This window comes from Erinaceus europaeus, chromosome 8, assembly GCF_950295315.1.
Source record: "Erinaceus europaeus chromosome 8, mEriEur2.1, whole genome shotgun sequence".
Taxonomy (NCBI): Eukaryota; Metazoa; Chordata; class Mammalia; order Eulipotyphla; family Erinaceidae; genus Erinaceus; species Erinaceus europaeus.
Window position 1 is genome coordinate 71,447,670 of NC_080169.1, and position 13,780 is coordinate 71,461,449.

The 13,780-nt window shown below is 40.5% G+C and overlaps 1 protein-coding gene across 1 annotated transcript in view; it reads right to left on the bottom strand.

The window, feature by feature from the left end:
* The window catches only part of SLC26A5 (solute carrier family 26 member 5), a 63,558-nt gene that overhangs the window by 17,617 nt on the left and 32,161 nt on the right, over nucleotides 1–13,780 (bottom strand). The window contains exons 11-13 of the mRNA XM_060195710.1: nucleotides 12,784–12,879; nucleotides 12,051–12,157; nucleotides 6,779–6,848 (exon numbers count right to left, since the gene is read on the bottom strand). Of these exons, the coding sequence (XP_060051693.1) occupies nucleotides 6,779–6,848; nucleotides 12,051–12,157; nucleotides 12,784–12,879 (273 nt within the window). The remainder of the gene's footprint in view (nucleotides 1–6,778; nucleotides 6,849–12,050; nucleotides 12,158–12,783; nucleotides 12,880–13,780) is intronic.

Here is a 13,780-nt window from a genome sequence, read left to right on the forward strand (position 1 = left end):
GGCAGGGAGTATTCCAGTGTCTTCAATCTTCTGGAAGACTTTTAAAAGTAGAGGTATTAGTTCTTCTTTGAAGGATTTGTAGAATTCATTTGTAAAACTGTCTGGTCCAGGACTTTTATTTTTGGGAAGATTTTTGATAACTGTTTCAATTTCATTGACTGTGATGGGCCTGTTCATGTTACCCACTTCCTCTTTACTTAGTTTTGGAAGTTGGTAGGTATCTAGGAAATCATTCATTTCTTCCAGGTTCTCTAGCTTGGTGGCATATAGTTGTTCATAGAAGCCTCGCATGATATGTTGAATTTCTGTGGTGTCTGTTGTGATATCTCCTCTTTCATTCATTATCCGATTTATTTGGGTCTTCTCCCTTTTTTTTCTTGTGAGTCTGGTTAAAGTTTTGTCGATTTTGTTCACTCTTTCGAAGAACCAACATTTACTTTCGTTGATCTTTTTTATGGTTTTCTTATTCTCAAGGTTATTTATTTCTGCTCTAACTTTAGTGATTTCTGTCCTTCTGGTTGCTTTAGGGTTCCTTTGTTCTTCTTCTTCTAGGTCTTTAAGTTGTGCAATCAGGCTATTTATTTGTGCTTTTTCTTGTTTCCTAATGTGTGCTTGTATAGCTATGAACTTCCCTCTCAGTACTGCCTTAGTTGTGTCCCAAATATTTTGATAGCTTGTGTCTTCATTTTCATTGAACTCTCAAAACATTTTGATTTCTTCCTTGATTTCCTCTTTGACCCAGAGGTTGTTAAGAAGTGTACTGTTGAGCTTCCACATTTTGGGACTATTACTAATCTTTTGTTGATTGTTAAGTGTTAGTTTCATTCCACTGTGGTCTGAGAAGGTGCATGGGATGATTTCAATGCTCTTGAATTTGCTGATGCTGTTTTTGTGGCCTAACATATGGTCTATCCTTGAGAATGACCCATGTGGATTTGAGTAAAATGTGTATTCCAGTTTCTTGGGATGAATGACTGAAAATGTCCAATAGTTCTAGCTTATCTATCTCTTCATTTAGCTCCCTTATGTCTTTATTGATTTTCTGCCTGGATGATCTGTCAAGTTGAGAGAGTGGGGTGTTGAAGTCCCCTACTATGACTGTGTTGCTATTAATATATTGCTGTAGCTCTTTCAGTAGACGTTTGATGTATTTAGATGGCTTCTCATTGGATGCATAGATGTTAATGATTGTTAAGTCCTCTTGATTGACTGACCCTCTGAGCATTAAGTAGTGTCCACTCCTATCTTTTTAAATCTTATTTATTTTATTTTAAAAAATATTTTATTTATTTATTCCCTTTTGTTGCTCTTGTTTTATTGTTGTAGTTATTGTTGTTGTTGATGTCATTGTTGTTGGGTAGGACAGAGAGAAATGGAGAGAGGAGTGGAAGACAGAGAGAGGAAGAGAAAGATCGACACCTGCAGACCTGCTTCACCGCCTGTGAAGCGACACCCTTGCAGGTGGGGAGCTGGGGGCTCGAACCAGGATCCTTAAGCCGGTCCTTGTGTTTTGTGCCACCTGAACCTTATTTATTTTAAAGTCTATCATGTGAGATATGAAAATAGCTGTTCCTGCCCTTTTTTGTGGGCCATTGGCTTGTATAATAGTTTTCCATCCTTTCACTTTAAGTCTGTGTTTGTCTTATTGAGTTAGGTGGGTTTCCTGTAGACAGCATATTGTTGGGTTGTATTTTCTGATTCATCTTCCTACTCTGTGTCTTTTAATAGGTGAATTCAGGCCATTGACATTTATTGATATCAAAGATTGAAGATATTTTAACGCCATTCTTGTAGAGTTTTAGAGTATTCTGATATATGTCCTATTTATGATGGTCTAACTGTTTATAGAAGAGCTTTCAGAACTTCTTTCAGGGCAGGCTTGGTGATAGCTGATTCCTTCAACTGTTGCTTGTCTGAGAAAGTTTTGATGCCTCCTTCTCGTCTGAATGACAGTTTAGCAGGATACAGTATTCTTGGTTGAAAGCCTTTCTCATTGAGAACTCGATAGATATCTTGCCATTCTCTTCTGGCCTGTAGTGTTTGTGTGGAGAAGTCTGCTGCTAATCTTATGGGTTTTCCTCTGTAGGTGAGTCTTTGTTTTTCTCTTGCAGCCTTCAGGATCCTTTCTTTATCCTTATTCCTTTCCATTCTAAAAATGATGTGTCTTGGTGTCTTTAAGTCTGGGTTAATTCTGTTTGGGACCCTCTGGGCTTCTTGAATCTTTATGTCTTTGATGTTGTCTAGACTAGAGAAGTTTTCAGCTATTATGGCCTGAAGAATGCTTTCTTCCTCTCCCTCTCTTTCTTCCTCTGGTAAGCCAATAATGCGTATATTGTTTCTTTTGAAGTCATCCCATAGGTCTCTGTTGTTCTTTTCAGCATCTCTTAATCTCTTTTTTGAGATATCTTACTTCTTTTTTAGTTGTATCTAATTCGTCCTCAATCTTGCTAATTCTGTCTTTAGCCTCATTGATTCTATTCTCTTTGCCCTCTACTGTTTTCTGCAGTTCATCTATTTTGTTTCCCTGTTCTGATACTGTTTTAGCTTGTTCAGCTAGTTGTGTTCTTCGCTCAGCTATTTCAGCTTTCAGCTCTCTAATAACCTTGAGATAATGTTTTCTTCCATAGTCTCATTTGTTGTTCCTGTATTTCTGACTACAATTCTTTCAAACTCTTTACTCACTCCTGTGATTATTTCCTTAGCTAATGTTTGGATGCTGAACTCGTTATTTTGTTCTTCACCCTTTGGGGGGCTTTTAGCTGGTACTTTGTCCTGGTTAGTTTCTCCAATGTTTCTTCTTGTTGATTTACCCATTTTATATATTATGTTATGAGTTACCTCTCTTAGTACTTTTCAAATTAATGAACACTATTTCCTGGATTGACTTGTGTCTAAGTAAGGTAATTAAAGGGTTCACAGTGATGGAAGTTAACAGTTGTTTCAATAGTCTTTTAATCCCTGATTTGGAGCTCAGTGATTTAAAAGCCTCTTTTTTTTTCTTCTTCTTCTTCTTCTCTGTAGGCTATGGGAGCCTAAGGGCTTCTCAACTATAAGTAGGCAAATTCTTAGCTTTATCACTGACTCCTGACCAAGAGATGTGTGGCAGGGTGTGGCAGAGATAGTCCAGTGGTTATGCAAAGAGACATTCATAGCCCCACAGCTATGCCACCGAGGTATAGGTCTTCTCCTGAGTTTCCTGATTAGATCTCTGTCCTCAGGTGTCCCTCCCTCCCACTGCTCCAGATTCTGAGTGCAGTAGCAATGGAGACTCAGAGTTGCACTTGGTGAGTCTCTGGGGGGGTCCTCTCCTCCCTTCAGCTGTCCCCTTGTTGGTGGAACAGACTGGAGGTGGTGTCTCAACTGGTAAACCGCCGGACTGTTACCAGTCATTTAGTCTCTCCCTAGGCTCCTCTCTGTCACCAGCCACTTGTGTTTGCACTCACCGGTGATTTGGTGGGTTCCTGTAGTCGTTCTAGTCCTGCCTTGTTTCAGTCCCAGGTGGTCTCCTCTGGCGGGAGTTAGGTGGTAGCAGGACAGATTAAGCGTACGTGGCGCAAAGTGCAAGGACCAACATAAGGATCCCAGTTTGAGCCCCCGGCTCCCCACCTGCAGGGGAGTTGCTTCACAAGTGGTCTACTTTATTATTATTATTTTAATTATCTTTATTTATTGGATAGAAACAACTGGAAATTAAGAGGGAAGGAAGTGATAGAGGAAAAGTCAGAGAGACACCTGCAATATTGCTTCACCACTCATGAAGCTTCCATCTGCAGGTGGGGACCAGGGGATCGAACCTGGGTCCTTGTGCATTGTAACATGTGTGCTCAACCAGGTGCGCTACCACCTGGCCTTATTTTATTTTATTTTAAAGATAGACACAGGGAGGCAGAAACAGAGAGAGAATGCCAGAGATCACTGCACTGAAGCTTCCTTCAATGCTGGAAGCTGGGCTCTGGAGCGTGCACATGGCAGAACAGCTCAATATCCAAGTGAGTAAATTCGGGAGTCAGCAGTAACGGCAGCTGGTTAAGCACACTTGGCATCAAGAGAGCAAATCCACTGGCCCCATCCTATTAAGTTTACATAAAATAATGTCATGCTATTCAAGCTTAGTGTTCTATAGGAAGGATCAATGAGAACAAAAGCCTTTAAAATATACTTGTTTGTGGGAGTCGGGTGGTAGTGCAGTGGGTTAAGCGCACATGGTACAAAGCACAAAAACCAGCTTAAGGATCCCGGTTCCAGCCCCCGGCTCCCCACCTGCAGGGGAGTCGCTTCAAAGGTGGTGCAGCAGGTCTGAAGGTGTCTATCTTTCTCTCTCTCTCTGTCTTACCCTCCTCTCTCCACTTCTCTCTGTCGAATCCAACAACGACGACAATAATAGCCACAATAATGATAAAAAAAACCAGCAAGGGCAACAAAATACACATGTTTATTTTTACCTTTTATTTTATTTAATTTGTTGGATAGACAGAGAGAGAAATCAGTAGGGGAGGGTGGGAGAAAGAGAGACAGCTGCAGCATTGTTTCACCACTCCTGAAGCTTTCCCTCTTCAGGTGGGTGCCAAGGGCTTGAACCTGGGTCATTGAACATTGCAATGCATGCCCTTTATAAGATGCACAACCACTAAACTCCTTTTTTTTTTTTTACTTTCTAAAAGACTGAGCTATAATTAACCTAACATTAGTTTCAGATGTACATAATTTTCTATCTATTGATCTATCTATCTATCTATCATCTATTTACCTATCTATCCATATTTTCCTGTTTTGAGAAGCTGGGTTTTGTGCATGTGATTTCACAGGTCCAGGGCCAACTTTTTCACATATAAACATATGTAGAGAGAGACAGAAAGGACCAGCTGGTACCACCCCTGGTTGAGTGCACACATTACAGTGCATGAGGACTCAGGGTCAAGACCTCAGTCCCCACTTGCAGGAAGGGAAGTTTCATAAATGGTGAAGCAGTGTTGCAGGTGTTTCTCTCTCTCACTCTCTTTCCCTTCTCTCTCAGCTTCAGTCTCTACATAAAATAAAAATAGATAAAAATATATTTAAAAAGAGACAGAAACAGAGAGTGACAGAGAAATACTACAGTATCAGAGTAATCCTATGCAGTGCTAGGGTTCAAACCTGGCTGTGCACATGGCAAAGCATCCATCCTAGCCTGTGAGTAACTCTTGAGTCACATAATTTCCCTTTTCTTTTTTAAAAAAGTATTTTTAGACGGTTGTGTGGTGGCACACCTGGTTGAGGCACTTATTACCACGTGCAAGGACCTGGGTTTGAGCCCCTGCTCCCCACCTGCAGGGAGAAGCTTCACAAAAGATGAAGCAGTGCTGCAGGAGTCTCTCTGTCTCTCTCCTCCATTTCCCCTTGCCCTCTAAATATCTCTGTTCTACCTAGTAAACAAATAAACAAATAAAAATGTTCCCAGTGGTCATGTAAAATTTTTATTTTATTTATTTGCTTGGATTTGATAGGACAGATAGAAATTGAGAGAGGAGATAGAAATAGGGAGTGAGAAAGAGAGACACCTGCAACACTGCTTCACGACTTCTGAAGCTTCCCCCTTGTAGAAGGGAACAGAGTTGGAACCTAGGTCCTTGCATATGGTGATATACGCGCTCAGCCAGGTGTGCCACAAGCCACCCACTTTCTTTTGAAAGTACTTGTTTCCTTTTATACCATGAACACAAAGAAGACAATGAAAGGACAAGAAGAAATGGATAGGAGTGGAAAGTCTATGAGAAGCAGATTATGACTATGAGAAGCAGGCAAGTGAAATGAACAGAAGTTTATACTGGTTGACTCATCTAATATAGGGAGGAACTTAACTGAATCCAAGTGAGATTGACTATTTTATTAAGAAGTCTATTAAAACTCTAGGATGCAGTTTGCAAATGAGTAAGCTAGCACATAATTCTTTAGAAGGAGGAAAAAACAACAATCCTAATGCTAGTTTCATATCCTAGTACATTATAGTGAGTCTGTGAATTTTTTTCTCAAGCATAAAACAAAGCAAACAAACAAAACTAAAAGGTTTTTGTAGAAGTCTTTGAGATTTCACATGACAAAAGAACATTAAAAAATCAAGGAAATTCTTATTATTAAAAATGAAGTGGGATAAATCATTGTCCTGTCACCTATGTTTTGTATGAATAAATTTTATATTTTAAGTTTAAATTCATTAGAAGAAAATCAGGTACATATAACTCTCCTCAAAAGTTTTTTAAAAATATTTTTTCTTTTTCTTTTTTTATATTTATCTATTCCCTTTTGTTGCCCTTGTTTTATTGTTGTAGTTATTGTTGTTGTTGTTATTGATATTGTTGGATAGAACAGAGAGAAATGGAGAGAGGAGGGGAAGACAGAGAGGGGGAGAGAAAGATAGACACCTGCAGACCTGCTTCATCGCTTGTGAAGCGACTCCCCTGCAGGTGGGGAGCCAGGGCTCGAACCGGGATCCTTCTGCTGGTCCTTGCGCTTTGTGTCATGTGTGCTTAACCCACTGCGCTACTGCCCAACTCCCTCAAAAGTCTGTTTTTTTCTGTAGACATATGGCTTTCTTAGTATTTTGTAGACAAGTGGTTTAGTTCCAAGAATATTCATAATAGTCCTCATTAAAGAAGTCGAAATTGTTAGAGATTGAGTAATGAATGTATAATGTAGACTGTAAATTGAATGCAGTTCCCTCCCTCTGACACCCACTTTTGTGCTAGGCTAACTAATCACATCACATGCTTAAATCATTTAAGATGAAAGAAAAAGGTCTTACCTCCTCATACGCATCTGTATCAATATATACATCCGTTTCAGGAAGCTGCCCAAGAACTTTGTAGCTCGGACTAAAGATAAGAGAGAATATATTAAAATGTCATTGTATTGACTGGAGCAGGAATTTTTAATTTAGCTATACACTGTGAATGTCTTTACTTGAGAACTCAGGCAGGCTTGATCCTCCAAGAGTATCTCATTCGCTGTGCTATCCCAAGCATACCACACCCCACACATCTCACACAACATAGTTTTCCTTCACAGACAACAGAGAAACAAGAAACTTATACTTCACACTGCATGCTTCTTTCACATACCAACACCAACTTGTATGCAACACGTACACACAAACACACACATACCATATACACCAAGCTGTACACAAAAAGTCTGGTCAGGACAAGTGACTTAGGTATTTACAGATGGGGGCAAAATTGAGGTTTGCAGAATTCAAATCACACCAGGAGCACACGTAACTTAAATTCTCATGTCACTCACTAGATAGAACTATCTTTAGACTTTCACTCTACCATGGGAGAGATTTTTTCTTTGCATTTAGAATAAGAGTCTGCTTCATGTTAGGAAGGGGTTAATCATATAAAAGGTGTGGAGAGCAAATAGAACAAGGGATGGGGGTAGATAGCATAATGATCATGCAAAGAGATTCTGATGCCTGAGGCTCCAAAATCCTAGGTTCAATTCCCCACACCACTACAAACCAGAGCTGAGCAGTGCTCTGGTAAAAAAAAAAAAAAAAAAAGAATAAATAAATAAAAGCAAATAGAACTCTAAATTAACATAGACCTTTCCCTAAGTTTGTTTTGAACAGAGTATAAATGTTTTTGAGAGGTCCAGTTCCTTTCTATATAGGTTAAGATGATTCAAATTAGATTCTGTAATGATGATATGATTGACTCTGTGTTTGTGTGTGGAGCTGGAATCGCAGAGATGTTGAGTTCCCTGTTTCAGGCAGGCCGCTTTTCCATTGAGACAGAGATACAAAGAGAGATCTTACTGGATTATATTATATTATCCCTGCCACTGTGTGGACCACTAAGTGAAGCCCAGGTTTGGGGATAGAGAATGGTTATGCAAAAGACTTTCATGCCTAAGACTCTGAGGTCCCAGGTTCAATCTCCAGCACCACCATAAACCAGAGCTGAACAGTGCTCTGGTCTCTCTGTATCTTTCTCTCTGTATCTCTCACTCATTAAAAATAAATAAATTTAAAAAATGCTTTTAAAAAAGTGAGGCTCAGTGGGGCTAGGCGATTTGTTCAAAGGTCAGAGAGTTTTGCAGAGGTAATCAAGAAGTGCAGTCTAGCGACATCTCTGGGCAAATACAGCATTATGATTGATAATGTAGATAACATTCAAAGTTGTTAAGTGAGTGATCAGTTATGAGAAACTCAAAATGCTGTGCATCTGTTTCAGACTAGAGTTTGGGGGAAGTAGAAGAGTTGAACACCTAGATTTCACAAGTACACAAATACCAGGGAGGCATGTAAGGTGTGGGAGGAAGGCCAGAGTGCAATTCTGGTTGCATAGGGGGAAGGTGAAATCTTGCTGAGTGAGTCAGGGTCTGCAGTGATAATAACTTCAACAAACGGATAAGAAAAGGGTTATCCTGAAGTGCTCTGGAACCATATTCATCAACCATATTCATCAGTTCCAAATATCACTGCTTCCAGCATAAACCTATTTTTTTAAAGATTTTATTTATTTATTTATTTATTAATCAGAAAGACAGGAGGAGAGAGAAAGAGCCAGACATCACTCTGGTACATTTGCTGCTGCGGATCAAACTCAGGACCTCATGCTTGAGAGTCCAAAGCTTTATCACTGTGCCACCTCCCGGACCACATAAACCTACTGTTTAATCTTCCAGTGACACTCCTTCCTTAATGATAACAGGAGAAAGTCTCTTTCTAGATACTCTCAGGGGATTTTATTTTGGCATCCCTTTTTATTATCACATTGTAACTTGCTTATAACTACTGAAGCACTGATAACTATAATTCCCTCAAGATAATAAAGTAATCATTGAAAGTCAACTTTGGGGTTCACATAAATCCACACTTGAGCCACAACTTCATCAATCACTGTGTGATCTTGGGGAAGTAAATCTAATTTCAGTGTGCACATCCATGAAACACGAATGCTAGAAGTGACAGGTTTGCAAGAATGAAATAAGATGGCATAAAGCATGTTTTTTTTTTTTTTACACATAAATAATTATAAATAGTGCCACCATTACTTTTTTATAATTAGGATCCTCTTTCAGGGTTAATGGTACTAACACTACAAGTTCACCACTCCTGGCAGCCAATTTTTTTCTTTCCATTTTATTAGATAGGACAGGGAGAAATTGAGAGAAGAGGAGGAGACAGAGAGGAGGAGGAGAGAAAAAGACACCTGCAGACTTGTTTCACCGCTTGTCATCCCACCCTGCAGATGAGGATCAGGGGCTCTACTTGGGTCCCTCCACTTGGTAATGTGTACATTCAACCTGGTGTGCCACTGCCCGGTCCCCAGGACCAAGTCTTAATGATAGCAATACCCTTAAAGTTTAGAAACCTCTTAAGGATATTGTAAACCCTTAAAGTATGTATTTGATGAAAATTATACTTACTATAATATGATTTCTTACATTGACTGAACTGTGAGTTCTTTGGGGACAGAATCTCTGTCACATTTAGAGCCCCCACATGTCTCTATAGGGGAGACATTCAAAAACTGCTGAATACATTGATTATACCTTCATCATTGTGTATGAGAAGATCTGGTGTTTGGATACCAAACCAAAGTTGACAAGCCACTAGCCATCTCTGTAAATTGTGCTAGGTGAAAATAAGCAAGTATTCTCAGTGCTCATCTCCCAATCTCTGAAATACAAATATCCAGCAAAATTACCAATACGTGCCCGATGCATGCAAGGCAGATGCTTTGGTACTGAATGACCTCCCTGGCCTTATTTTATTTTGGTGGTGGTGAGGGGAACTGAGGTTTTGTGAATGTGTGATGTCACTGATCCTCAGTCACTGTTTTACTCAAGTAGGGAGTACTTTACACACAAGGTCCGGGAGATCTCGGCCTTTCTATATAGTGCTGCGGCATGAATCTGGATTGCATGCATGGCAAGGTATGTGCAGTACCCAGTAAGTTACTGCCCCACTACCCTACACCCAACTTAATTTTTAAAGGTGATTTTTATACCTTCCCCAATCCTAAGTTTTCTCCAAGAGGAAAAAGATTATAAACAATAATGGTTCATGGTGGAGGAAGGGACATTTGATGGCCAGCATATGGTCCATCTCCCTGCAATCAAAACCCATGTCAACATCAGCCACCCAAGTAAATGAGGAGAGTTCACTGCTCATTTAGAAGAGGGTAAGTCTGTACACTGATAGGGGATCAAGTGGCAGGATAATGATGACAAATAGACTCTAATTAATAAACTCATCAATGGAAGTATAGACTAACCAGCAGAGCATCTGGCAAGACTATGCTGAACTTATTTGGCTTCTATTTGTGTAGTCAAGTAGTCCTGTGAGTCTTCTGCTATTTCCACACTGACAGAAAACGTTCCACTTTTGCCATTTTAAGCTTCACTATGCATTTCTTCTTATTATTTATTTGTTGGGAACATGTGTGAGCCTGATAGAGCTTAGGGAGAACCACCCCCATCTTTGGATGGAGGTCTGAGAAGATAACCTCTTGGTAAGTCTCTCTCAACCGAGGTGAGCATAAGGGGGGAAACTCAGACTTGGTTCTTTCCTTCTTGACTCTCAGGCCCACAGATACCCCAGTACTTCCCTCCATTAACTGCAGGCCACATGGCCGCAGATTCACTTATTCAAAGTCACCTTCTGATCACAGAAGAACACACCTTATCACACACTTCATCACACACCTCAGAGCCCAGACAAGAGAAATTCCAAACTATATGGCCTTTTGATATCCATCTTCTCTCTGTCTCACCCTACGGGTTTAACCCCTATGCTTCTCTCAAATACCTTTGGATAATTAAGTTGCTTGTGTTATGGAAAATAACTGTCTTGTATCTCATCAATTCCTGTCATACCAACCCCCTACCTTAGGGGCATGCTGACTGTTAAGAAACCTGTAATTTCTGTCATATTGCAACAATAATTACCTCCATTGCTTTTCTATTTAACTCATGTCCACTTTGCCAATAAACGGACTCTAGGATTCTGGGACTCAAGGACTCAGATTCTAGATTCACTCTAAGAGTCCCCTGGTGTCTTTTACTTCGTGTCACCCCTGTCGTGAGCGAGAAAGAACCAGCCCGTTACCTTTCCCCTGGAGGACACCCTGCCGGAGAAGGAGAGAGACACCCCGAAATTTATTTATTTGGCCACCGGGGTTATCACTGTGGCTTGGTGCCTGCACTACGAATCCACTGCTCCTGGAGGGTATTTTTTTCCATTTTGTTGCCCTTGTTGTTTATTGTTGTTGTTGCTGTTATTATTGTTCTCATTGTTGGATAGGAAAAAGAGAAATCGAGAGAGGAGGGGGAGACAGAGAGAAGGGAGAGAAAGATAGACACCTGCAGACCTGCTTCACCTCTTGTGAAGCGACTCCCCTGCAGGTGGGGAGCTGAGGTCTCGAACTGGGATCCTTACGCTGGTCCTTGTGCTTTACACCATCTGCACATAACTCACTGTGCTACCGTCCAGCCCCCTTATTGTTTTTTTAAAGTGATATATTTTTATTGTCAACAGGGTTATCCCTGGAGCTCGGTGCCTCAGTGAGGAATGCACCACACTCAGCAGTCATTCTGTCCTTTCTTTTATTTGATGAGATAGAATTGAGAGGGGAGGGAGAGCTAGAGAGGGAGAGGTAAAGAGAGACCCTTGTAGCACTGTTTCACCACTTATGAAGTTTTCCCCTGCAGGTGGGGAGCAGGGGCTTGAACTTGAGTCCTTACGTATAGTAAATTGTGGGCTGAACCAGTCATGCTGTCACCTGGTGCCTTTAGTGTACATTTAAAGTCTACCAAAGTAAAAGACTCTGGGGTGGGTTGGGGGGAGGGTTCAGGACCTGGAACAGGATGGCAGAGGACCTAGTGGGATTGTATTGTTATGTGGAAAACTGGGAAATGTTATGCATGTACAAACTATTTTATTTATTGTTGACTGTAAAACATTAATCCCCAATAAAGAAAAAAATGAACTAGAAAAATAAATAAATTAAAGTCTCTGCTGCAACCACAGGCCAGACCCTCACAGCCATTTCAACCCGCATCCTCACCTCTGTGTTCTATAAATCACAGTCAGTAGCGCAATGATCACAGCAGTAATCAGGCCATAGTCCAATCCCAGGAACAAGGAGGAAACAAAGGTGGTAAGCCAGATGGTCTAAACAAAGACAGAAAGATTTAGATAGTATGCTGTTAAAAGCTGCCAAAGAGGTAGATAGCTTAATGGTTATGCAAAGAGACTCTCCTGTCTGAGGCTCAAATACACACACCTACACACACACACACACACACACACACACACACACACACACACACACACACACACCAACGTTTACCTGGTCTAACTGGATGCTGCATATGACAACTAACTGTAATTCTTTCTTTCTTTCTATTTTATATTAGTGATTTAATAACAGTTTACAAGATTATAAGATTATAGGGGTAGAGTTCCACATCGCACCCACCAACAAAGTTCTATGTCCCAACTCCCATTGACAACCACCATAGTTCTCATAATGTCTTGGAAACATTTTTTTTTTTTTTTGGTAAATTCATGCGTTTCAATTCCCTATATACCATATACGAGCAAGGCCATTTTGGTAGATGTTTTTCACTTCCTTATTTACCTAAGTGTAATCATCTCCAGTTCCATCCATCTTGTCCAGAAGGACACAATCACATTTGTTTAAATACTGCATTAAACCTATATCTCTCATATTTTTATCAGCATAAATTCACTTGTTACTCTGACTTAGTCCCCTTATGATCATCATTGCTACTTACCAGCTCTATTTTGCTGGTTCTCCAGAAGAAGGGGAGATCTGAGAATTGCATAAACATTCCTTTCAGGTTGACGATCACTATAGCCGACAGCACAGCCTGAAACACAGCACATCTCTCTTTCCTGGTATCCAAAGAGTCCTTTGTTTCCCTGTCCTCACTGTCCTCTTTCTGCTCTCCCTGCATGTTCTCCCTACTCAGTTCCTATGCAACATGATGGTACATTTGGAGCCAGGAATACCTGGATTTTCAGGACTTGGTTGGCTAAAATGGGCCTTGGAAAATAAGAGACTAATATCCTAGTAGCAGACTTACATGGTGGTCAAGAAGTTCAGAATTAAATTTGGTATTTGAGGGATTATTTCTTTCACCCAGAGCCTTTTCTTTTTTATGTTTATTTTAAATTATTTATTTATTTAGGATAGAGAAAGAAATTGAGAGAGAAAAGAGAGCTAGAAAGGGACAGAGGCAGAGATACACCTGCAGCACTACTTCACCACCCTTGAAGCTTCCCCCCTGCAGGTGGAGACTGGGAGCTTAAACCTCAGTCTTGTGCATGGTATTGTGTACCTTCAACAAGGTGTTCCACAGCCTGGCCCCTCCAATGGCCTTTCTATATTGTGATCCCCCCCAATAAAGTGTAATATAGATGAATGGTTTATAGTACAGTTGTTGACAAACAGGCAAAACCTCTCATCTCCGATGTCTGCAAGACACTCTCTTTCCCAATTTATGATTTTTATTTTCTTCTTATTAATTTTTTATATTTATTTATTTTCCCTTTTGTTGCCCTTGTTGTTTTTTATTGTTGTTGTAGTTATTATTGTTGTTGTTACTGATGTTGTTGTTGGATAGGACAGAGAGAAATGGAGAGAGGAGGGGAAGACAGAAAGGGGGAGAGAAAGAGAGACAGCTGTAGACCTGCTTCACTGCCTGTGAAGCGACTCCCCTGTAGGTGGGGAGCTGGGGGCTCGAACCGGGATCCTTAACCCAGTCCTTG